Source organism: Myxocyprinus asiaticus, chromosome 13, assembly GCF_019703515.2.
Source record: "Myxocyprinus asiaticus isolate MX2 ecotype Aquarium Trade chromosome 13, UBuf_Myxa_2, whole genome shotgun sequence".
NCBI lineage: Eukaryota > Metazoa > Chordata > Actinopteri > Cypriniformes > Catostomidae > Myxocyprinus > Myxocyprinus asiaticus.
The window spans coordinates 13,997,277-14,024,854 of record NC_059356.1 but is presented as its reverse complement, the minus strand read 5'-3'; the positions used below and the strand labels follow the sequence as shown (position 1 = coordinate 14,024,854).

Here is a 27,578-nt window from a genome sequence, read left to right as displayed (position 1 = left end):
GCTTGCAACAGAACACATTGGTGAGTACATGATAGCCTGAATGGGGCCCTCCATTCTTATATTAATTGGTCTGTCTGTAGATGGCACTGCAGGATTGATTTGTTTTATTCGTTTACTATATTAATGACAAGTGTTGAGTTGGTGATCGAAAAGATTAAAACTAGGGCTGTCAGTTTGACACAGATTAATTATGTGAAAAATAATGCGTTAAATAAATTAACACAATTACTCATGCCCTTGGAACGTATGTAAATAACGCAACAAGGATACCTCCTACCATCGGAGCAATCCAAACTTTAAGTACAGTACCTCCTCCAGAAAAAAGGAAGGTTGAAGCAGGCCAGATGTTAATTTCTGCACTTTTTCTGGCTCCCCCAGACTATTTGGGTGCAAATAGCTGTGCTGTACTCTTTGGACTTGGGTGCAAATAGTCATTCAGTGTCTTTTTTGTCAACTATGAGTTCTGGAGGAGTTCACATTTATCTGTTCAATCTAGAACATCATAATTTGTTTTGTTGCCAATGGCACAAAAGCCACGCCATTCTGCCCAAATTCTTTTTTCAGTCTCTGCTTCCATACAATGCTCAGCACAATCTAATCAAATCCTCCTTCCTCGCTCATGATGTATATATTCTTGTTTTCACCTGTGGTGTTAGTTGACTCAGGGAAACCCAAAACAGCACTGCATTCATACTTTCAAAGTAAGCTTGCATATCAAAGTAGGTTCTTATAAGCATCACTTTCGAAGAGGCAGATATCTGAGACGTGATGAGTCTCTAAATAAAATTTTAATAACAAAACTCTGCAACATCAAAAGATAAAATAAAACAAAAGCAAAATAACATTAAATAGTGGCAGGCAGATAAGGCAGGTAGGTAATTTCACATACAAAATGACAGGGTCAGAGATTAAGAGCCTCATCACCTCACTAATGTTAAAGATGGGATTGTTTGAAATTTGTTAAAAACACTTCAGCATAGTCATTTAGAAAACAACCAGTTTGAAATGCCTTTACATTTATTCACTTGGTAGATGCTTTTATCAAAAGTGCATTCAAGGTATACATTGTATGTGTTCCATTGTATACAGGTATACAGTGTATGTGACTCAAACCCATGACCTTGGTGTTGGTGCCATTCTCTACCCATTGAGCAACAGGAACTCTTCAGGAAATGAAAATACATTAAAGCTCAGCTTTAAAGGGTAGTTCACCCAAAAATTATCTCATTTACACACCCTCATGCCATCCCAGATGTGTATGACTTTCTTCTGCAGAACACAAATGAAGATTTTTAGAAGAATATTTCAGCTCTGTAGGTCCATACAATGCAAGTGAATTGGTGCCAAAATTTTGACCAAAAAGTACATTAAGGCAGCATAAAAGTAATCCATAAGACTCCATACGACAGTGTTTTAATCCATATCTTCAAAAGTGAAATGATAGGTGTGGGTGAAAAACAGATCAACATTTAAGTCCTTTTATGCTACAAATTCTTCTCCTTGCCCAGTAGGGGGTGATATGCATGAAGAATGTGAATCGCTAAAACCAAAAGAAGAAGAATGTGAAAGTTAAAGTGGAGACTGACTGAGCAGGAAGCAGAATTTCTAGTAAAAAAGGACTTAAACATTGATCTGTTTCTCACCCACATCATATCGCTTTAGAACATATGAATTAAAACATTGGAGTCGTATGGCTTACTTTTATGTGCTATTTGGAGCATCAACATTTTGGCACCCATTCACTTGCATTGTATGGACCAACAGAGCTGAAATATTCTTCTAAAAATCTTCATTTGTGTTCTGCTGAAGAAAGAAAGTCTATACACATCTTGAATGCATGAGAGTGAGTAAATGATGACAGAATTTTCAATTTTGGGTGAACTATCCCTTTAACGTTTTAGAAGATTATTCTTTAAAAACAAACAAAACATGGACAACAATTACATACAAACAAACATGGCCCAAATAAAAAGGTTCTTCTATGTGCCAGCGTCTACCCTTTAACTCAGTGGTTCTCAAATGGTTTTGCTTCAGGATCCAGATTTTACATTGGAAATCAAGTGGTGACCCACCATTGTAAAAAAGTAACCTGTATTTAATGTATCCTGGGTCGCATTTCCTTTTATGTTGCATAGTTTGGTTTTCAAGTACAAGGACATGCATCAAGTGACATTATTTTTGTTGTTGACGTCAACAACAAAAGCGACAGGAAGTTTTCTCTCCCCCCTTTTAAAAATTGAAGAGCATATTTACTTATATGAGCCCATTATTATCCGTTTGTTTCCTAATATCAAACATAATTCAAACAGAACATATTACACAGGAGGAAAGGCTCCTCATTGCCATGGTTAGGTCAGTGTAGCTAGTCTTAAATTATAGTAATAATAATAATAGCAAATTATAGTATTCATAAAAAAATTAATACTAGTTGAAACACATCTTGAAACTTTAACTACAACTGCCACTGTTGATATAAAATGCCGTCTAATAGATTCTACCTTTATTTCATATGAAACTAACCTTTTGTCAAAATATAACAGTTACTTTTACTCATGTAAAATCATGAAACAGTTTTGTAAAGGTGATGATGTATAATGATTTTATTTAATTTTTTTGGCGCATAGCACAGTGTTGCTCTTTTCCTCCTCAGTGCTGTTTGGCATGTCAGGGCTTTTTACTGTTTGAGAGGTTCAACTTGACTTCCTCCGTAACGCTTTAAACTAGAAAAGTCTCACTAGAATTGAAATTGGTCACATCAGTTTTGAGGTCTGCGCTCCGCAATATCAAGGGAAGCCCAGTTGTTGCACGCATGCGCCACAGAGAAGCATAGATCATGATCGTGAGCTGGTTCCGTTACACTCGTGTGAAAGTGCAGATAAGAAGCCTTTAGCTGATTGCGAGATTATCATTAAATCTGCCTCGGCAGTCCTTAATAGGCTATCACTTGTGCGGCTGCCGAAATATCTTCAATGGGAGAACCATGGCATTGTTCTTTCCCTGCTGTCCGCAACCCAGTCCGAATAGACCTGCGACCCACCAGTTGAGAAACACTGCTTTAGGTAATATAATTTGAACAGTAAATAAATAAAAATATTCCCAAATCACTGTTACATGTTTTCATATTAAAATATTTTTTAAAACAATAAACTGACCTCAAGTTGTCTTACCTTACAGCTGCTCTAAAAACAATCAAAATAAAATGTTTGTTTCCTATGACATATCATCTACACATGTAACGTCCTCAATATATTAATGCGCACACTTCATTTCCTTTCAGTCAAACTCCCAACAAACATGTTTTGCAACATTATCTTACAGATAGCTGCAGAAGAGAAAAAAATATTTGGACATTTAAGCCAAAATGTTAAAGCAAGTGGCATCTGCAAGTTTCCCTCCAGTATAATAATAATAATAATAATAATTACAACCTACACATTTCAAAACGAATAAACTTCTTTTTATGAAATATAAATACACTGATAACACTATACATTAATGTTCCCTTGTTAAGGGTTTATAAAAGGGGTTTGTTAATAACTAATATGTCATTAACATATGCATTATAAATCATTTATATGCAGTTATAGCAACTGACATGAAAAGGGCAACTTTCCAATACTTGCCAAATAATTAGCATTATAATTTATATGTTATTAACGTTTAATAAAAAACATTTAATCATACTTATGTTTATTGAAAACATAAAAATGCCCTAAACATGATATACTATGTCACAATGTAATAAATATAGACGTGTGAGATTAAAAAGAGGGATTATGTAATTTTGATCTTGTCCGATTTGTGTTTATATTAATTACTGTAATGTACTGACTCACTTGTGTTGTCACTTCTTTTTACACATTGATGTAAAAAAAGAAGAAAATAAAGAAGTGCTTTTAACTAGTCCTAATTACCTACAGTAAAATCCTCTACAAAAAAACACTTTTCAGGTATTCATGCTCATTCACAGCATACATTATATTAAAAAGCCTTATGACCAAGGAAGCAAGCAAGGTACATTTTCATAAGTTACTAATGTTAAACAAGTGTTATTATGCATTTGTGGCACGTGAGGTAAAAGGGCTAACTGTTTGGCAGGTCCTCCATTAAAGTCACTCTTTTTAGGCATGTTGTTATAACCACATCGATGATTTAGAATGCATTTGTAAATGAATTATTACTTTAATGTTCCTTTTATTAATGGATTATAATGTAAAGTGTTACTAATATGGTATACAGTATATAACCGTTTCTATAGAAAGCAGATATAGAGATATACAATGATGCACACAAACTTGCAAAACTGTTAAAAAAGAGAGTGGCCTGTCGACATTGCCTCCTAAATGTGGGATCCGGCTGTGTGCTGAACGCTCTTGGATGCCTGTAAAAGAGTTCGATACAGTCATATCACAGCCCCAGCTCATTGATATTCACAGTCACAACTAGTTATTACAAGAACACCCAAAGTTCAGATTGTCTAAAATGCTCCAGTCATCCAATCATCTCCACCCCTCTTAAACATTCGGAAAGGACATACAGTATGTTAATGAGAAATGCTAATGTTTCTCTTCTGAGGGTGCAGCTAGAATTTGATCTTTGATTTCTGTGTTATTGTTGCGATGAGGACACTGAAACTTGGGCCCTGATTAATAATAATGCCAAAGCAACAAATAAACACATTTAATGTCCTCAATATATTCATGCACACACTTCAATACAGAAACAACTGTAAATCTGACCACAAACGTAATGAGCATGCAAGTTGGTATGGCATTTGTAAACAGCACATTGAGACATAAATCAGGCTTTTGGCTGATTGCATTTATGCGTAATCAGAGACAGTCAGTGAAGGTCACCTCTCTAAAATGAGTTTACCTGGGATTTGCTTGTTTGGTTCGAGCTGAACTCTGAGTATTTCCTCTTCTGTGGTGCACAGATACATGACAGGAATTTGGCATACTCCTCTCTTACCTGTTGGGAAATGATAGAAAACATTGGTGTTTTGATTGTCCTGTTTTTTTATGCTAGTTAATAGGGATCATCAAATTGCCCGGCTCGCGCAGGAAATCTGTTTCATAAAAACCAGAATTGATTTCTTAAAAGCATATTACACCCAACCATCTCACATCCTAGAATTACGGTCGTCTGAAAGAACTGTAACTCATTTTAATGTTTCATTTCTCTATGCCTGTTCTGTGACAAAGTTATATTTATTACAATGCTTGCAAGGCAACACTGCATTGATATTCCTCAAACTTTCTTGTTATTGGTTTGATCTATTGAACTGCTTTAACAGACGTCATTAAAACGTTGTTTTGTAGGTAATTTTAGTCTTAAGGCCAAAGTATACTTTAGTTGTCCGCACTGCTGATTGCTCTGCGCACAGTATGCGTGACGCAAATGTCGTCAGGCAGCACAGTCTGCTTGAGCTGTCCGCGTGCGGCCTAGATTTTCTCGACACGGACAGTCCTCGTCTATGCACATCGTTGGCACATGCACCTGCCATTAACTGTACATAAAGAGCATTACAAAGCAGTCGTAAAACGCATGCTTTAAACGTGTTCGCATTCGCTCGCGGTCAAAAAAGTACACTTTCAAAGGCACCGTGGCCAACCGGGTGTGATCCGGAATGCAGAAAAACGGAAGTATACCTGGGATTTTAATCCTAAAGTATACTTCGGTTAAGCTGGCACCACACTAGCAAACTCCAAACAACTCGATTTTGGTCGAGGGTGTCACAATTGCAGACCGTTTTGCTGAGATCTCGCTCACTTCAGTCGGAGGTAAGTCACACTTGCTGATTAAGAATGGTGGAGGGGTGACAAATATATCGACTCACCACAACTCACTCTCTCTGATTCCCTGTCACATGGAGCTTGCCAAAATAACAACATGAGTACCACGTGAGTATAAACAATTGTAATAGACCTGTAGCTTGCTTGACTTGTTCCGAAACAGGGGCTAAAATAGTTACAATGTTGCATTTTCTGTTGCATGTTTGCCATCCTACCTGTGTCTGTTCTGCCACTATCCAAAAGAGAGAAGCGATCGTGAAGATCGACCTATCTATAGCTGCCAAAAGGCTATATCCACGTTTTGATGATGAATTACAGTGATGAGCTGACCTACAGATTTCTTATCTATTCAGGTGGTCTCGGATCGATTGTTTTGGTGCTGATGCGAGTGTGATTGCTGTGTTCATATATGCCTATACGAACTGAACCAAGGGAGAAACACGGCAGGTTCCGAAGCAAATGCTGCAATCAAGCCAGGTGTGAAAACGCCCTTAGTAAGTGATTCATAGAGCAATTTTACCTTGTGAAGAGGTGTATTTACCCTGATCTTCAATAAAAACAGACTGTTGTTCTTCCACTTTCTGATTTCATTTGTCATTTTAGTGTAGGAGAAAAATGCAGAAAAAAACGCTTGGTTGCAGAATCACTATGGATTACAATCAGCATTTGTGATTATCTGCAGCTGAGTGCAATGAAAATGTTCAGATCAGCTTGACATCTTGTCAGTTCTTCAGAAGAAGCTGACTGGTTACTTGACAAGAACACAAGAGCCTGCCCTGGTGACAGAACTATTTTTCCTAACAGTTTTGATGTGCTTTTCTGTTGCTGGAAGCATTAACTCAGCAGGGAGTCCCGACAACCGCCTGCTGACAGACGCTAATGAATTACAGAAAATCACTGGAAAAATTGGCCATTGTGCCGCCGGCTTAAGATGCGAACGATAGGCATCTGCACAGGATGCGTGACGCCCATTTCTTCATCAGCAGGGTGATTGAGCACAGAATGCCTGCGGTCCAACTTTTCTAACCAGGAGTACTCTGAACCACGTCTGGAACTATTTGAACTAATCTGTTTGTCCATAAGGTGGCAACATTCACAACTGAGCTATTACATTCACAAAAAAGAGCAAGAAGATGTAATTGCCGCTAAGCCAGAAATCGTCTTTACTGAGATAACAACCTCTCTGTTTTTACAAAAGGAGAGAGCATAAAGGTCAGCTAGCGTGTTACGACAGTAAGTCACCCTTTGTGGATACCATATACGTAAATGAATGGGGAGAACCGCAAACCGACACCTACCTGTCACAAAATGTTCTGTGTCTTCTCTTATAAAACAGCAAATTTATTTTAGTAAAGCCCATACATAGTTCATTCCAAAAGGATTATTTAGTATAAAACATGTTGAAGATCAGCAGACAGGCGGTCAATTCATTAAGCGATGAGCTGTTTCCTTACAAAAGCAGTTTATTCAGCACACTTAAGCATCTTCTCTATAGACATACATAAAAAATAAAAAAAATGGCCTCTTGTCTCCTCGTCAGTGTACCGCAATAGAATGTCTATCAGACTGCCACGTTATGCATTGCTTTTCTAGCTTTGTAGGCTCAACTTGATAGAAGGGCTCTGGCTAAACATCAGGAGACAAAGGTAGAAACGACAACAGAGGATGTGCAGGTCAAGAGTGCGTGTGTAAGGAGGTTAGGAGATACCTGCATTTGTATTACTCGAGTCTGAAGGATTATAAATACATTTTTATGGGTTTAAACTCCTGACGAGAAATAGTCCAGTAACTCATCATCGCAGTCAAAGAGCACATTCGTCAACCGCCTATGTAGGCGCGCACAGTGAAATGGTGTACACTTTGAAAGTATTTGCGTCGAAACTGAAGTATACTTTGGACTTTAAATGGGTTATCTACTTTAGTTTTTGGTCAACTTTATACTTTAAGATCATTTTTTTATCAGCTTACATGGATAGAATGTTCAAAATGTGACCAACAACAATTGTGCCATCGTAATATTTACAAACTGAAATGTTCAGTTTTTTTCTCCTCACTGTTTTTTTAAAGCTTCAACTTTTTCAAGATTTCTCAGATATAAGTCACAAATGTTAAGTCTGTTAAATCACAATGTTAAGATCATTGCTAATCTATCATTTTTGCATGTTTAGCTAATCTTTGTATTTACAAGTCACAGGGAAGAGCGCTCACTTGTTTTGAGAGCCAGCAATGCATGATGAACATCAGCACCCCCTGCAGGCTGATTAGTATAGTGAAGATGTATGACATGGCCAGCGTGCCTTTATTAAACTGAAAGCAGCCAAATATCCACATGATGCCCAGGACACACATTTGAGCGATCGCAGTGACTGTAAATGACCTGTAGAGAGAGACAGAGATGTGAAAGCTCAAGAGGGCAATGTGGCAAACTGTAAATGATGCACACTAAAAAACAATTAAATTACATTAATAAAAATAGAAGCATCTATTATTGCAGCAGCACATACGGTTTTAAAATGTAATCTTCTATGCAATACCAATCAGTTTTGAACAACATTCTCACTTGATTTTTTGTAGATTGTGTAAGTCTGGGTTGAGGGAGGAAAATTTCTCTGCCAGCTTCCAAATAGTTATGAGGAAGAAGAACACATTAACCTGAAACAAAAAATACAAATAAAAACTGAAATCAGGTAATTCTTTAATTTACACAGAGAACTTTTGATAGTTTGTATGTGGCATTTTCCACTAACAGAGCAAACTTTGGTTCCCTATAACTTTTTTAAAGCATAAAAAAAGATAAACTATTATCTAACATAAAATGAACATACCATGAAACATAGGTCATTTTAAAGACATCCAATGTCTGTATCAACCGTCCTGACATAATATTAAAATAATAAGTTGAATTGATATTTATTGTAATAATAGACTATTATTAATTATTAGCTAATTTTAATTAGATGTGTCCCACATTTTACATGTCACAAGATGACTTCTATGGAGGGCTAAATAACAACAATAATAAATATATAAATGAAACATTAAATGCATAATTTGTTTACTAATTTGTAAAACTACAAAATCATTAAACTCCTCCTTAAATCACTAAATGAACCCATAAATGTCCCTTATTCTTAGCACTAATTTGCATCCATTTTCATTTTAGCGTTATCTTTGGGCTGATTTTTTATTTAAACACAAGCTCTGTGTCTCTTTGTCTTTATTTACATTTTTAAGAGTTTCAGGCTCTATTTTGTTTCTGTTTGTGGAAAGTACCATGTTTAAGAGGTACTTACAATAATTATTACACAAACTGGCCCATAGAAGCTCCAGATTAAGCCATCTTCAAAGTTGAGCCAACAGCTAAAAAAAAAATTGTCTTGTAACAACATTACAAACAAGTCTGAAATTCTTAGATTTGTAAATGAATAATCGTGAACATAAAACTTACTATCTCTCCGTGCCATATCCATTTGCATTCACTGCGGCTGAAACAGCCACAATAACAGCAGGAACTCCATAACCAGATGCAATCATATATATGGGTCTCAGAGTTGTGTTGAAGACCAGCACCACCATACGGAAGAGCTGCACTCCCTCCAGACACATCCAGCAGAACGCAGCCAGAAAGAAATAGTGCAGCACACCTGCAACGATTGAGCAGCCCACCTGACCCATAACAAGGGGAGAAGAAGTGAACCCAACGAATGTTTGAGGTATTTTTTGTTTATCTGGATGTCTGAGGTATTTGAAATATAGAAAAAAGCGACCATAAAATGTATCAGTGAAATATATAGTAATATATTTATATAACACTATTTTGAATATATCTTGGTTATTTGATTTTCTAAGTTTTTTTAGTTTTAAAAAAAAATTGTTTTTATATATTTTGGCTGTATCTATTGCAAGGTTTCATAACCCAGGGTTAAAAGCAATGATAACCCATTTTTAAAATTACTAGTGTGAAATTCATGGGTTTACCCACGGTTTTTAAAAAAATTTAAATTTAAATAAAATTTAAATTTACAATTATTACAAATAAATAAATATATATACTATAGTATACTATACTGTATATTTATATTAGGGCTGGGAAATATAACACGTTAATTTCTGCGATTAATATTTTTTAACGCGTTTGAAAAAACGCAGTATCAAATGTTTTTTTTTTTTTACTTCCTGAAAAACTGTGCACAATAGAGATTGAGAAGGGCCTTGCCATTCAGCAAGCTGCAGCCAGAGAAAATAATAGTTTTGAGATTTTAAAATTCAGCAAATTAATCTTCAGCATTCAATATGTTTTATACTGTATCTGTATGTATAGTGTCTAATAATGCATTGCAATGTACACTTTAGTTTCTCTTGCCAATAAAGTTTGATATGAATTGAATCTGCTCATTTGATCCTTTTATTTAAAAAAGTCCACTGGAAAACACCAGAAGATTTTGCCCAAATTGTAATTACAGCATGTCCACTGATTTTATGGTATGTATACATATACTTGAGTCAAGATTAATACCTGTAAAATGTGTCTGATCAACTCTATCTGCAAAAAACAAAACAAAAACGTACATTTTAACATGTACATATTTAAATAATTAAAATAACGACTAACCAATGTCTTGCAAGTTTTTTTTAGACAAAGTATAAATATATTTATGATTTTTTTTTATGTTTGTTGTAATGTATCATGTACCATAATTTAATCACGATAAATCACAGAAAAATTTGCGATTAATTAGTTAAAAAATTGTAATCAATTCACAGCCCTAATATATATAAAAAAAGAATGGATGTCATTTTCCGAAGTTTGAGTCCACAAATATTTCTTTTTTGCATTTTTCTAATTTAATTGTTTATTTTCATTACAAATTATATTATCAGCATAACAGTTTGAGTGAAAAACACATTTGTGCAAAACATGATGATTATGATATAATCATAATCCTACATGTGTATTTTCACAGAGCATCTTGTGAATGTGCTTTAATGAGCTGCTGGCGTGCCAGTGATTACCCCTCCATAGGTTCCATAGGTTACCGTCCCTTGGTTTAGACTTTCACATTTTGTTCTACAACATTCACAAATTAAGTTGCAAACAAGTTTCTAAATAAGGACTAAAACTACTGTACCACAAGGATGTGAGTTTTCTGAAATACTGTATAGCCTTCCAGGCTGGCCTAAAATGAACCCAAAACTATAAGGTGAACACAAAGCAAAATACACATTTGGCTGGGATGGTTTACCTTATTGTCTGTGCGGCTGATACCCACAAGGAAGACAAAGCAAGCGATGAAGAGGCTGATGCAAAGGTGCAGGTGGATGGTGTTGCGTGTGCTCTGGATAGAGCGCACAAAGTAAAACGTGGCGATGCACATGAGAAGGCAGACCAGAGACAGCGACAATCCCACCCATGTGATCAGACGCAGCTCATAAACATCCTGTGGGGCAGGATAAGAAAGCATATGAGGATTCTCCTTCACAGAATTCACCTAAAGTGTACATGACCTCATATAAGAAAACATGCGTACGGCCTGTTTCACACACCGTACGCATGTGCAGCGTACCTGCAACAGTAGGCTCGAGTTGTGCTTTCACACCGACTGCATTTCTGCTGCGTAACAGAACTGCGCCTATACACAGGTTACTACATTGAAGCTTCTTCTAAAATGACTGTGGCATTGGGGGGGGGGGGGAGCGGTAAGGCTCATCACCTAGGTTGTGAGTACTCTAACACCTGTCTCTAATTATAGTGATGGCGGAGTGAGACCTGAAAAGGTCTGTTTATATTGAGAGCCCTATTTGACTTGGCCACCAAGAACCATTTCTTTGTTTTATTTTCTTTGAATCTGAAGTGTGTGAATAAAATACTCAACTGTTCAATGTCTCCTGACTCCTCCATTGCCCATGAACTTGGAACGTTTCACAATGACACACTATACACTGTGCACTTACAGTATACTGCCTTTACGTACTTTTATTTTCTCCACTTTTCTCCCCAATTTGGAATTCCCAATGCACTCTAAGTCCTCGTAGTGGCATAGTGACTCGCCTCAATCCGGGTGGCAGAGGATGAATCTCAGTTGCCTCCGTGTCTCCATTATTTTATGTTGCTTCATAAAAATATATATTGCAAAAGATTGTTGATGAAAAGATTTCTAATGCATTTTCTCTGTAAAAGTTTTGTCAGTACTTTACTTGCTCCTATGGTTCTTCTATGCTACAGCTTCGCAGCACCAAAAAAAAAATAAATAAATAAATAAATGTACAAAAATTCTCACTGAGTATTTTTTTTTCCCCCCAGTAAATATCTAAACATCCTTAAAATATGAAAAAAAATAAAAATAAAATAAAAATAAATACTTGAAAAGCATAATAACTTATGATATTAAGTCTTGTTTTCAAAGAAATTGAACAAAATTTTGTGGGGTTTATGCTTAAAAAAAATAAAATAAAAATTATAATAATAATTTGCCAATGGGGTTGTTCTCCTTTTGAATTAAAAAAATTGGCAAATAGATTTTTTTATACACTGGCAGCCAAAAGTTTGGAATAATGTACAGATTTTGCTGTTTTGCTGTGTACATGAAACTGGTGTTGAGCATGTAGAATTCAATGAAGCTGTCAGCTGAGGACATGTGAGGCGTCTTTTTCTCAAACTAGCGACTCTGATGTACTTATCCTCTTGTTTAGTTGTACATCTGGACTTCCACATCTCTTTCTGTCCTTGTTAGAGCCAGTTGTCCTTTGTCTTTGAAGACTGCTGTGTACACCTTTTGTATGAAATCTTTCATTCCTCAAAACAATGATTGAATGACAAGTTTCTAGAGAAAGCTGTTTCTTTTTTGCCATTTTTCACCTAATATTGCCCTTAAGATATGCCAGTCTATTGCATACTGTGGCAACTCAAAAACAAACACAAAGACAATGTTAAGATTCATTTAACGAACCAAATAGCTTTCAGCAGTGTTTGATATAATGGCAAGTGGTTTTCTAGTACCAAATGAGCAATTTAGCATGATTACTCAAGGATAAGGTGTTGGAGTGATGGCTGCTGGAAATGGGGCCTGTCTAGATTTGATCAAAAATGACTTTTTTCAAATAGTGATGGTGCTGTTTTTTACATCAGTAATGTCCTGACTATACTTTGTGATCAGTTGAATGCCACTTTGGTGAATTAAAGTACCAATTTCCTTCTGAAACAGCAAAATCTGTACATTATTCCAAACATTTGGCCGCCAGTATTACTATTATTACTATAGAGTTTTCAATCAAACTGAGAGAGATAGAGGAAGTGGGAATGTTTCGTCTCTTTTACCAACCACTACCATTCTGAACTGGTGAGCATTTGTGACAGACCTCTGACTGAAGAGAGCAATACCTCAGGAATTCAGATGTGATATTCATGGCCAAAATCAAGTATTTTTTAAACAGCTAGTGAGATGCTGGCTTCAATAAACTGTTAGGAGAGCGTTTTTGGACCGGTGTCAGTTCACAGTGGGCGAGGCTGCACAGCACAAATCGCACAATGCTGAAAATAGAAACCAAGCGATCGACAGACATGTACCGACATCGCTCTTCACGGCTGGTTAGGACCAAAACTTTGATTAACATTAAAATATACCTTTTATCACATGTCGTTTGCTGTCAGGTGAGGACACAGTGTGACTCTCTGCCTTCAGCCTCCTGTATATCTCTCAGTTTGACTGAGAACTCTGTTTCAAACAAATAATGCTGGGCACAGAAATGCATCTATTCTCCAACTACAAACTCATCTCATCAGAACAGTAAGTTCTGTTCTCTGTTTTGTGTGCAGCTGTGTTTTGTTCTGTTGTTAATATCACTGTGGTGGGCCTGTTTTTAGATAAACAAAATGGGTTTTCGCTTGAACGCCGCGTCTCGTGACAGATACTGGTCTTGTGCAGTCTCATCATGAATGCTCAGAGGAGAGCATCAGTCGGTCAACAGTTTCACTTGGTGATTGGGGAGGGGTAATGGTGGGGGTTAAATATAAATGTTGATTCAATGTATATATGTTGTGTTTTTATATATATCTGCAAATCAATAAAACATTTTAATTACAAAAAACAAAAAAAACAAAAAAACAAAAACAAAACAAAAAAACATTAGATTTCGGGTTGTTTCTCACCAAACCATAACGAATGCTTTCATAACAACCATGAGTCTCATGGAATAATTTATTAGACTTCTGAATTATACTTTTGTGTGCTTTTGAAGCTTGAAGAGGTGGTCGCCATAAACTGCCATTGTGTGACATCACTGAACACAATATTTTTTCACAATTTGTGTAAAAAAAAAAAAAGAAGAAAGTAATATGGGGTTATAACAACACAGGGGTGAGTAAACAGTGACTGAATTTTCATTTTGGGTGTACTATTCCTTTAAGCAGTTCTTAGTCTACACTTGGAGATTTTAGATTTTAATGAAATTAACCTTTGGATGTAAATGTGAATTATGAAATTTTCTTTAAGAATTATGAATGCCCCACTCCTTATAGTCTTTTTATGGTAACACTTTATATTGTAAAGGGTTTATAAAGGAGCTCATTAATGACTAATAACTCATCTGAAACTGCATAATAAATCATTTATATGCAGTTATAACAAAATGAATAAAAAGGGTGACTTTCATGTGATACTTGCCTAATAGTGAACCAGTTTAAACTCACATGTTATAAATGCTTAATTAATGTACTTTTAATCAAAAACCTTTTTGGGGTTACTTAGGTTGATAAAAACATCCATATTAAATTAAAGCGTTGTAAGTTACAATTAATGAAAGTTCAGAAATAGCCCATAAAATGATCGCAGCCAGCTAAATCCACCTCTTCAGCTTTTTAGCACAAGCCACAATCGCTGAGTGCATGAAGTGTTCAACATTTCACACTTTGTTTTTGTGTCTGAAGTAGTACATCATCTGGGTACGTGAACAAACTACTCAGACTATTTACACTACAAAATGGTGTAGAATAGTGCAGAAGTATAAATTATTCGGCCATAATGGCCAAAAATTATAAAATGACTATTGGGAGTCGGCCACAACTATTGCAAACTTGATGGTCGTGAAATCAAATTGACCTGATTCACTTTTACATCCAAATGGTACCTAGTTTGATGTAACTTTAAACTGCTTAAATCATTGTTGATTGTGCACTTGTAAACTGCATGTGCAACTTGCATCAAGCATCTTTTTTTGAAGGGTTTGTGGAAAATAGAAATATTTTTGATAAACAAGGGAGAATCAGAATGAGTATACATTGCTGTATAAGAGCATCAACGCCTGAAAATGTTTGTGCAGAAAACTGTTGGTAAGACACCACTTGGAGTAGCACTATTCATTTTGACATCAAAGTGACAAGGAAAGCGACAAAACAAACACAACACCTTTTAATCTCACTATAGTATTCTACTTTTTCAGCATCATGACTGATCTTATCATCATGAATCGTAAATTATGACATTTCATGATTTTGATTAAAAGAAGAACTACCTTTATTAAGCATTTATAACATGTGAGTTTAAATTGGCTAACTATTTGGCAAGTGTCACATGAAAATCACCCTTTTTATTCCTGTTGTTATAACTGCATATAAATAATATATAATGCATTAGTAGATGAGGTATTAGTCATTAATTAAATCCTTTATAAACCCTTCACAATGGGAACCTTAATGTACAATGTTACCCAATTTATAATTAATGGATTCCCTTTCGCTCTACAAACACAGTATGTATAAAACAGGCCTTAGATTAGATGCTTCTCAAATTATATATTGTATCTATACACACTTTTTTATCTAGTACTGATGTTTCTTGGAGAGCACAAGAACATGACCCAGACGTCTACTTGAAGTGTGCGTTTTCATCTGGAAGACATTTTTTAGAGTGTTTGCTCATCGGCAAGGTTCACATCAAGCATGTTTTTGCCTTCATCTTTGCTGTATTTCAATAGTTTTTCTACGTGAACATGCACTAGACGGATGTCTACACAGTGTCTCGTGTAAGGCCACTGCATTTTGCAGACACTGTGTCTTGTTAAAAGTGTAAAAGAACTTGCGTTGTGCTGCGTCTAGGTTTTTTAGTACAATAACACAAGTTTGGTCTGAACGGCCCGTAAGACATATCCTCTCAGATGTCAAAAGGACATTCAGCAGATGTCTTTGAGACAATTATGATTTAGAATATAAATCTGATTATTTGTTTACCAGATTAATGAATGTAAGAATTAGAATACTATGCTTTCCAGATTAAACACTCTTGAACAAACATCCTGGAGATGTACATGTTATGGTAACAACATCTACAGTCATGGGCGGACTGGCCATAGGGAAACACCCTCCCCCCCGTAATCTTCTGCGTTCAAACAAGTTTCACTTCTCTAATGTGCTCAAAATAAACTGCTGTTGTAACAACCATTATAGATACAAACCCCTATGTCATAGAGTGCCATCAGTACAGCAAAGCTGCTGAGGTGATTACAGGAACAGACAGTCTGAACATCACTACTGCTCATGGTAGTGCAGCCACGTGTGGACCACGCACCACCTTTCAGTAGAGGGTCCCAAAACACACAGATGTGGTCCTCATGAGTGGGCTGGGAGAAATGTACAATATATTTAAAAATGCACATTAATAGTACAGTACATGGGTAATACACAATATATCTGTAAATAAAGAGCACCATACTCCATACCTTCAAGTGAGAGAATGTGAGAATTACTGGCTTCTCCAGATGGCCTGTCTCACTGTTGCTAACAATGGCAGTTACTACTTTGGAATTCATCTTGAAATGTTTGTTTTCTGATCCCTCTAAATGGCCATAAAAGCTGTCAATTGATTTTTCCAGACTTTTGTGGCTGAGAAGAGCTGCGATTGCAAAGCCTGGTTCACAGATGCAAGTTACACTAAATTAGTTACATGATAATATATAAATTACATTCTATGATCAAGCTGTAGAAATATGATCAGTAGGGCTGTCAATCGATTAAAACATTTAATCAAATGAAATGCATGATTTACACTACATTTATTAATTAATCAAATTTAATATCAATATTTTATGAGAAAAGGCCCTCAAAAAAACTCCTTTGAGTTATAAGGTGTAGAATTCTGTCATAATTTACTCTCCCTCATGTTGATCCAACCCTATTTAAAATCAACATGTTGCTACCTGAATATTCCAGTAACGTGAAATCAACACCATTATGCTGTATTACTGACAAGCACCATCCCCATTAGACACTAATTCAACTGTTTTTACCTTTCCCTGTAGTGCTACTGATAATGTGTTTCATTGGCAGCCACAGAGACCCATGTCCTGGTCCCATGAATATCAGGAAATAATGGCTTTCTGATTTCCAAAATAAATACTGATTAGTGTAATTCGAAGGTTCTATTTTCCCTCTAAAATTAAATTTTGACTCCTCTGATGGTTAGGTTTAAGGTGAGGGTTTAGGTTAGGGTGTAGAGATAATAAAATATATATTCCTGTTGAGAGTGTATAACATCATTTACAATAAAAACAACTAGCTTTAAAACTCGCTTTTGGCGCCCCTCTGTGGACATTTCACCCAAAAACTGGAGCTCACAAGCACCCATATGTTCAACAACACTTCCATCTTCAGCCCCTGGTGGCAGTGATTCAGAATTCGGTAAGCACAATGTAAAGAACTTTCGTCCTATTGTTACCGAATTCACAGTGCGATCAGTCTGCTTTCTTCCATGAAACATAAAAGGAGATGACAGGCAGAATGTTAGTGACTGACAACCTCAGTCACCCTTGACTTTTATTGCGTGAGCATCATTTTTGTAAAGAAATCTCCTCAAGTGTTCCTCAGCAGAAAGAAAGTCATATGGATTTGAAACGGCATGAGGGTAAGCAGAGGCAAAAAAATATAAATGCAATGTGTGCAATACATAGGGGCGCCACACAAAGGGGGGTGCCAACAGGGCCGTTTCTAAAACGATCAGGAGGGAATGCAAACAACACCCAGTTTAATGGAAACGACTTAATATTTCATGTAATTTTGTTTCACAAGTTTTATCGATGTTTATGACAAAAATACAGATTAAGAAAAGGCTGTGTTAACTGTGTGAACGGCTGCTGGTAAGATTTGGCGAGGCGCATTGCCAGTAGTAGCAGCTGAGGCTGGGCTGACTGTGGACTTGTAAAAAAACATATAGAATATAGATGGAATTGCTCACATGGTACGAAAATCCCTTAATATGGAATTTTAAAGGTCAGGGAGCATGATTAAATGCATTCATTTTTTGTGTTATTTATTTTATTTTATTTTATCATTAAATTAACATAAATTGACAAGTTGACAACCCTAGTAATCAAACACTTTGCAATTAATCAAAGCATAAATACCAAGAAAAGTGTTGCCTGTTGCTGTGTCCCAGTGGGATGCAAATTGTGTGGTGTTGGTAGATATCATTAAGGGACCCTCAGGTGGAGAACTGCCCCTCTTTACCAACAGCTCCACCTCTGGAATGCAAAAATCACACTTTTAATGTTAGGGGATACAGAGCAGTGTAATAAACAGAAAACTAAAACAATTCTGTAGACACTGGTCTAAACTAGCAATAAGCAACCAGATTTTTACATTTTCTGAAGAAAAAAATAGTAGTCCTTGCCTATGCAAAAACTTTCCACCATGATGCTAAGGTGTTGTGCATGGTGGCCAGGGCTTTGAAAGGTGGTTTGCTAGGCATTCTTAGTGGTTGCCAGGGCACTGGTTGCTAGGGTATTCTGGGTGATTGCAAGGTGGTTGCTTACTGGCCCAAGTCAAAAAGCCTATAAATAAAGTCTCTGCGATATGCAAATCTATTTTATCACCTGTCAGTCCATAATAAAAAAATTTTTTTTTAAAGTAATAGAATGGCTCTGTAGCACAAGCATGCAGGATGATTTACGCACCAAAGTTAAACACCTTGGTAAAGGGTTTGTTCAAATCCCTAAACCTAAGTATGAGCGACAGTCATAGTGATGCTTGCCTTATCACTAATAATGTGGACTGCTATCACGACTACTATGATGTAAGACATAAAAAAATGTTGTTTTGTTTTTATATTTCAAGAAGCTCTTTTGCTCTTCACTTTCAATTCAGTAATGTTATTACTAACAGTTAAGCTGATATATTGAATGCAGTGTGATATTGAAGTGTATTCCTTACCAGTTTTTTTGCTGGACCTCTTGGTCTGGCTGTTTTTTAGAAAAGGTCCGATCAGTTTTAGTGCATTTTCCTCAATACCAAAAATCATTGAAACCAAATAGTTATCAGCTTGGAACCCATCATGAAGCAGGTTATCCAGGGCATCCAGAAGTTTCTATGTTGTGGTTGGGAGAGATTTGTACAGAAGAATGATGTTTAAGTATAAGCATCTATTTGAGGTCTGCTCTTTAAATCAGATATATAGCGGTGAAATTAATAAATAATTGCGCCACTCCTAGATGCTTTATTTCAGTGCAATACTCTACTTAATTATGTGAACACAGATGTTTATTTCTACGCAAGCTAGATTTTGCGTGTCATTGAGTTCCGAAATATGTCAGACCGCAATTCATGATACAACACAAGTATGCGCTGCTTTTTCAGCAAAAACTTTGAAAAATATTTCAGTGAACAGTCTGCTTTTACAGTGAGTTTTCTCTTTCAAGTCAACTGCTGTCAAGACAGAGAAACAGTTTGAAAAGAACATTGCTGAGCATGTAAGATAAAGTCAACATATTTTTAGCAACTTACCTGAAGACATCCGGTGTAATGCCCAAACCTTTGGAGGAAACTCTATTTCCCCCTTGAGTATTAAGATTTGTTACCGCGGGGATGTGTTAAGATTCAAGAGTTCTGGTTGTGGATTCAGAGTTTTATGTGCGAGGTTTTGGCCTCTCAGATTTTATTCTGCCCCAGACTCTGTATCTTAGGCAGTCATTAATTTGGAGAATAAACACGTGCGAATCTGGGTCCTAACTAGTATTATGATTGCCAGACAGATTATTCGAAGGAGTTGGAAGTCGGCTGGAGCATCCCCATTTCAGGAGTGATGTTCAGAGGTCGCCAGAGTGGCAGCTCTTGAGGAAGGGATATCCAGAAGACTGGGGAGTCTAGACCTGTTTGGGGAGAAATGGGGCAAATATCTGTCTTTTTTGGAGGGCTCTCGAGGAGGGACAGTGGAGAGAGGTTTAGGGGATATGTGTGATTAGTTTATTATTTATTTTATTTTTATTTATTTATATACTTTTTGTGTGTGTGTGTGTGTGTGTGTGTGTGTCTGTAATTATGTGACCACCAGGGTGCTGCTGAGGGTTGGGTGAGGGATTTGGGGGGGGGGGTGATAGTTAGGGTAAAATATTGATTCTGTGTATATATATATATGTTTTGCTGTTCCTTTTTAATAGATGAATCAATAAAATGTTAATCACAAAGATTTGTTACCGCCACAGTAACGCAAGAATACATGTTAAGTTTGTTCAACCGAACTGCACATTGGCAATGCGTAGTACGTTTCTGGCCTTATGCACTAACCACACGCAATTCAGTTTAGGTGCTGTTATTGCCATTCTTTTTAGCATAAACTTGCCTTGTTTTGGTGTAAATTAGACTTATAATACATAAGTGGAAAGCAAGTGCATTGCATTATTTTCTGCAGAAAGAAAGTGGTAAATGGAAATGTGTGTAGAAAATAAAGCTATCAGCAGGCCAAATTTATTCGTAGTGAATTCCCCTCTTAGTGTCTACAGACCTTTTGCAGCACATAATTTAGCCAAATGAGAACTATTGCATTTCTGCAATAAAACAGCAAAGATTCACAAAGTATAACCTCCAAAAGTCTTTCTCCGTCTAGTTGCCTGAAAGGTTCCTTCCTGGCAGACTCATTTGCACTCAGTACCAAACAGCTGTTGCTCATCAAAGAGACAATTTCTGAGAGCTCTGGAGATGCCTACACAAACAACGCAGAGAAAAGAGAAATCAGCATTCTGGTCAGTGTAGTGAGTGTAATATTCTGTAGCAGTTTCAGTAATCCAGCTCGAGTCAGACAGTACCTGGGATGTTTCACTCTTACTCATAAAGGTGTCGCATTTAAGCTCTGAAAAGAAAGCACATACACAGCAAGGATCAGATAAGAAATTCAACATAAATTTGCATTTTCTGAAGAAAATACCAGCGCTTGTGTGGTGTTGGTGGTGAAATTTACACAGTAAGTTTAGATTCTTGACTTTTGTTCGATGTTAATAAAATGCCATATTAGAGCTATTTAGCTGTTGTCATGATACTTGCTTTTTGTCAGCTTTAAATTAAAATAACAAAAATATATGATTAAATAGATGCAAGAAAGAAAAGATCAGTCAGAATTAAGTATGCACATAGATGTAAGAAAGAGACCAGTCAGAATTCAGTATGCAAATAACACTGTCATATGATGATTTGATCTTTGTTATTCTATAGATGTCAAAATCAATGTCAAAGTCAACAGGAGATGGAGTCTGTGCATTAAGTGATTTAGGCTGAATTAATTGCAGAAGTTAAAAAAGGGTTCTAAGGGTTTAAAACAAACCACCAGAATATTTGAGGAATATTATTATAGTGCTGCTTGCAAGCACTCCAAGTTTTCCTAACAAATGATATTAGAATGACCAGAGAGAGTGTCAGTCAGAAGACAATTACCTGTGCATTTTATTTTCTTGTCACCATAGTTGGTGAATCCAGAGTTGCACATGCATTCATGGCCATCTTTACCAATCTGGCAGAGTCCTCCTCCACAGATCGACTTGTCAATGATGCATAAACCTTCAACACAATGAAAACAGCATTTTAGAAGTGGATCCTGCATTTCTCTAAATATATTTTGACAACTCAAACAATATTTTCAAATCAGGTAATTATTATATGATTTTATGTTTTTATTTTTTAAACATTTTTAATGGACCTTACTTTGACATTTCTCATCTTGTCCATGTTCAGTGAAGTGAGTTTGTCCTGACTTCAGTCTGAAGCCTGCAGCACATATGCAGTTGAAACCACCAGGGGTATTTTGACATAATGCATTTTCTCCACACAAACTAGGATCTTCACATTCATTCCTGTCTGTTATTTAAGGACAGAAGGCAAACAAAAGCATTAAAACTTAAAACTCATAAAATGCAAACAATGTAACATAATAAATGGTCAAATCTCTCACTACAGTCTCCCATGTGACTGTATCTTACCAGTACATTGAACTTCTTGTTCTGCAGTAAATGTCTCTTTGCCATTGGTGGAAGTGTAGCCATCCACACATATGCATGCATAACCTCCTTCAGTATTTGTACAGGCTGCATTAAGACCACAGTCAATTCTGTTTCCCATACATTCATTGATGTCTGAAATGAGATAAATGGACACTCAGATATTGTCTCTGCTGCACAGATTTCATACATGAGGTAATTTGTTAAGGTCTCTTTGCCTTTGCATTTAATCCCAGTGTCTTGTGTGAACTGGGTAGCTGGCTCAAACCCTTTTTCACATATACAGTAGTAGCTGCCATCCGTGTTTATGCACTTTGCATTGTCTCCACAAATTGGATCCTCATATTCACACTCATTCTCATCTATTGCAATGACAGAAAAAGTATTAATAAAATTACACTTTTACTAACAATTTATTCATATGCATTTTAGCAGGGAACTATATATCTCTTAAAGCTCTTGAAAAATGAGTAGTTGTCTAAACAACAAAAGAACTTCTAAAATAAGCTGCAGTACATGGGAAGGTATGTGTGCATGCATCATGTATGTTAGCCTGGGTTTTTTGTTCATACCTTTACACTTGGATTTGCTTTTGTATTGTCCAGCGGAGCAGAGATCTTCCATCAATACTTTTTCCATCAGAGCAAATACAATAACTATAAGCAAAGATAAATACTCTCTTACTGCATATACAGTGTGTTTGGTGCAGTGATGGGCAGTTGCTTCACTACAAACAGCAAAGCTGTTAGCGTAACTAAATTTCTCAGTGGAGAGGTGGAAGCTTTACTGGTTTTTAAATCAAGTAGCTTTTCAGTACCAAAATTATTTTATTGATTAAGTAGTGGTGCAGAAAACTACAATGCCACATTTTACATCAAGCAGTGTATCTGGGGTTTACTGTTGGTTTAAAACCAGGATTAAAGATGTCCGATTGACAAATGAATCACTCTTTTGAGTCGGTTCTTTACAATGAATTGGGCACACGTGAATAGCACAACAGTCTGAACTGGTTCACAATTCAATCTGAATGACTTAGACTGCAAAAGCCGACGCCACACTAGCCGACTTTTCCAGTGATTTTCAGGTGAGAGCTTCATTTACATAACTGCGGCCAGTAGGTGAGAGACGAAGTGTGGATTAGCATCTGCCAGCGGGAGGTCATAAAAGGTGCACTCAGTAATTGTGTATGTATGTCGATTTGGACTTACACTGTAAGGGTGTGGATGCAGCATTAATCAAACTCAACAGTTTTCAGTTACCAATGCCATTGGAGAAATTCACAATTCACAGTCAGCCATAATTATTTTAGTCAATGAATAAAAGTGTCCAAAAATAGAGCCATTACTAAGATTAAGCGAGTTGTTTGGCTGGCCATGTGATTCTAACATGGCCGCCCCATGAGGGGACCCTCTCCATGTAAAATAAAACAGCTTTTATAAAGTTACTGATATGACTGAACATATAATTTTATACATATGTTTCATAATTACTAATTATTTCTTTAAGAGTTAAACCTTTTAAATGAGGAAAAAAATACTAAGTACACCTTTAATCACTAGACCTTCAGGACTCCCAGCTATGTTAGTGGTTTCCCGCAACAGGAAAATTGATCCAACAGGACAGAAAAAAATAGTTCTGTCACCTAGGCGGGCTCTTGTGTCCTCTTCAAGTGACCAATGAGCTTCTTTTTTTACTGAATATCTGAACGTTTTCATTGCACTCAGCTGCATATCATCACAAATGCTTTTTGTAATCCATAGTGATTCTGTCAACAAGCATTTTCCCTGCGTTTTTTCTACACTAAAATGACAAATGAAATCAGAAAGCAGAAGCACAACAGTCTATTTTTATTGAACATCATTTCTCACTGAAAGCTGCATATGGACACGTGTGTTCTACGGCAAGCCCTGAGGGGATAAAATACGAAATCACACACTTTCACAACGTATGATTCACTGCCTTAATCACTCTTTTACTATTTTTTATGCTCCCGCATTACTCCTGTTGTTATTTAGGCGAGCTCCATGTGACAGGGAATCAGAGAGTGAGAGTTGCAGTGAGTTGGTATCTCTGTCACTCTTCCATCATTATTAATTGGCAAGTGTGACATACCTCTGACTGAAGAGAGTGAGATCTCAGCAATACAGTCAGCAAGTGTGACACCCTTGGCCAAAATCATGTGTTTATTTTTGAGTCTGCTAGTGTGGTCCTGGCTTAACACGCACACTAAAAAGTTTGGAGCGGATCACTCGCCAACACATTAACGGAATGCTTTAAAAAACGGAAAATAAAGATAATGCTGGTTGCAGTGGATATATATTTACAATCAATGTAAACCAAACCTGCAAATGTATCCTATCGTTTGCCAGTGATGAAGAAGGTCTTTATTAAGTTCAACACGTGTGCAGTTTGTGAAAGAATACTGCAGGTAAAGACATTACCTGCACATGTCACGATATCATGTTACAGTTTCGCTTTTAATTTAAATTAATTTGGGTTTATTTCAGTTATAATTTCCATTTTGCTTACATACTGTATGAAAGAAATTCTGTTTCAGCTAATGCTGTTATTCGTTATACAGGGGACCATCTAATTTGTTAAATTAAGGACATACAGTTTTTTTTATTTTATCATTAATTTTGGTGACATTTTAAAATATAGTCCATGCAGTACATCAATAAACATGATGTATTGAAACTGCATATATAATATTGCATATATACCATATATTGTTACGTTTGTTGTTTATATTCTTAATTTGTACTATTTACAAGTATTTACTTAGATATGTAGAACAAGTGCTAAAACGATACTGTCTCTTTAAAACCAGCGGCAGGGACTTTGACAGTAGTGTTTGTTTGGTCGAATGGCTTCTTTACAGCATTCAATCTGTAAATATGTGTGATTAGAATTAAATCCACAGAAATCCACATTTTTGTGTGTGTGTTTGTTTTTGATAAATAACTGACTGTAGAGAACAGAAAGGATATTAAAAAATAAATTATTAAACAACAAATGGTTTGCGTCTTTGGACTCACATCACACAGAAAGAGTCAAAAGTTTTACTCTCAGCACGCACTGAAAACATCTCGGTGCTAAACTTCTCCACTACACAACTCAAACACTGATGAGTGAACTCTAAAAAAACTTACCAGCCAGTGGATAATCACAGACATTTTTCATAGCATATGGCAAGTATTTATGCACATATGATTGTAGGGGATTGCAGATAGAAAGAGCACTCTTGTCATTTTAAGAATCAACATTGGGATCATACAAATGAAGATTAAGTCGAAAATCTATATTTTTGCCTGGCTCTAAATCCAAAGGCGTAAGAGAGGTCCAGCATGTCCGTGAGAGAAACCGTGAATGCTGCAGGTTCAGTTTCAATCTATTTTGTGCCTCATAGAAGCATCTCTGACTGCACTGAAAATATCACAATACATCACGATACATGGATCTAAGTATCGATGCAATATCGTGAGAAAAATTATCACAATGAATCGATATTTGATTGTATTGACACAGCCCTATTAAATATAGCTAGCTACTTTTGGCATGTATCTTGTAGTGTAACTACAGTACTTTCTCCAAAGTGTGGTCAGCTTAGCTTAACTAATTTTTCTGTCAAGTATTTGGTAGCTTAGTTAGCAAAATTTTTTGAGTAGCTTGCCCAACACTGGTTTGGTAAAGGTCAGTGCACATAGTGCCCAAAATCTGAGACCACGCTGAAAATCCAAAAAAATATATAAACCTGAAAATACACTGAAAGTTTTAGAATAATGCAAAAGATTCCTCATGATTTCTAGGTCACTAATAAAATTTAAGCCAATTTGTGACATTTGGCCATGTTAACTCCTATGTAAGTAAGGTCAGATTTTCTTGCTTACATTGAAGCACACGAGATGCTTTTTGAAACATTCTCAGCATCAGGTTTTACACAAACTTGTGAGTTCATATCAACTCCAATACATGCTGTCATTAAAGTAAAAAGGCAATATGAAATATTAAGAAATTCTGAAATGTTTCAGTTCAGCTTATTAGTTGTTAACCTAATAACCCCCCCCCCCCAACTGTAACATCCAAGGTTGTTACCCCTCCTACCAACCACCAGAGGGAGCCCTCTCCTGAATACTAACTCTGAACCGTTTCTTCTTTGGTGACTTCCTGTTTTGAACTATATAAATACCATGCTTTTCCATTGTTCATTGCGAAATATTGCCAGTTTACCCTGCCTTACCAAGTGTTTTTCCATTGCCTGTTTTCCTGGATTTACTGCCTTTGGATACCGCTTTGTTTTGTTTGCCTTGTTCGACTGTCTTTTTGGTTTACTGGATTATACCGCCTGCTTAACAGCTACCTCTATTTGCCTGCCGATTTGGATTGTTTGCTTATGTACTTTAATAAACTTCCTGCACATGGATCCTAACACTATGGCCAGTTCGTTACAGTAACAATTTTTTATAGCTACACTGGTGTACACTCTGTACCATAACTGAAGGTGTGGTCAAGACTTGCTTATTACAATATTACCAAACACCAGGCAAAAATATATTTTTTGAAGCAACGCCGATCTTTTCAGACTTTTCAAGCTAGCAGTAAGGTTTATTTGACTTTGTGGACCTTTGATAACCATTTCTAGAGTTTATATTACTGTCCCACTTTCCCAGGCCTTTCAGCCCTTAGGGGCAAAAGAAAACACCTGGATTTCCTGTCCTGATTCTGCTTTTGCAGTAATTTTTCCATTGTCAGAATCAAAGCCACATAACTTCATGCTTTAACGCTCCCAGGACACAACACATTTTCAGTCATTTGTATTATTATTTGTATTATTATTATATTTGTACATTTTACATCTAAATTTAGAGATATTTAGACACAAATAGTTATGTGACAAAGTGAGCGAAAATGCCTTTGTGAGCAAAACTCTCAGATTTAAGGACAGATGTTCTGTTCTTTCTCCATTTATCACTCACTCAGCTGTGCTTACAAGATATTTAGATCTCATGGGTTCTGATACAGACAAAATCTAACCCAATGTGGTGTCAGATTTTCCTCTCTTTGGCAGTTTCCTTAGAAACAGCTTTTGAAACTGTAACAAACATGCAGCTGTTGGCAGAATTGCCATTTGAGTTCCTAAAACCACATAGTGGTTCCAAACAAACATCTGCCTAAACATTCATTAGTGGAAACTTGAAAACCAAAAAAGATTAAATATGACTCACCCAGAATCAGTAGATATGCATACCTCATGGTGAAAGAGTGCCTTACACTTTCAAAAATCCACTTAGAATTTAAGCTTTGATACTGAGCAATTTCATAAAATGAAATGAACTGTAAAATAAAGTCTTGAAACCCTTCAATCTAAAGTCTTTCCATAGGCACCTCTTGAAGTGTCTTCAGTTTGTCAATCAAGGTTTGAGTCACTCCTCTTAACATGATCAAAGAAAAAAAAAAAAACCAGTACAAAAGTTTTTTTCTAAGCCTCCTTTTCTCAACCTAGCTGTTCACGCTTGGTCTTATGTCTTTCTTGCTAAG

The 27,578-nt window shown here is 36.4% G+C and overlaps 1 protein-coding gene across 2 annotated transcripts; it reads right to left on the bottom strand.

Annotated features, from left to right (window-relative positions):
• Positions 1 to 999: 999 nt before the first annotated feature.
• Positions 1,000 to 27,578, bottom strand: LOC127450445 (adhesion G protein-coupled receptor E5-like). Of its 2 annotated transcripts, XM_051714549.1 has the most exons (20): positions 27,266 to 27,578; positions 22,613 to 22,696; positions 22,259 to 22,402; positions 22,023 to 22,175; positions 21,748 to 21,900; positions 21,481 to 21,603; positions 20,859 to 20,902; positions 20,636 to 20,755; positions 18,991 to 19,144; positions 18,186 to 18,302; positions 16,506 to 16,693; positions 16,242 to 16,406; positions 11,039 to 11,233; positions 10,312 to 10,338; positions 9,244 to 9,461; positions 9,089 to 9,155; positions 8,356 to 8,447; positions 8,004 to 8,172; positions 4,876 to 4,971; positions 1,000 to 4,381 (listed from the first exon to the last, which is right to left on the bottom strand). In XM_051714549.1, the coding sequence occupies exons 1-20, from the start codon at positions 27,291 to 27,293 to the stop codon at positions 4,340 to 4,342; spliced, it is 2,379 nt and encodes a 792-aa protein (XP_051570509.1). In that variant the 5' UTR covers positions 27,294 to 27,578; the 3' UTR covers positions 1,000 to 4,339. The 2 variants fall into 2 exon arrangements, with proteins under 2 accessions (XP_051570509.1, XP_051570510.1); XM_051714550.1 differs by lacking the exon at positions 10,312 to 10,338.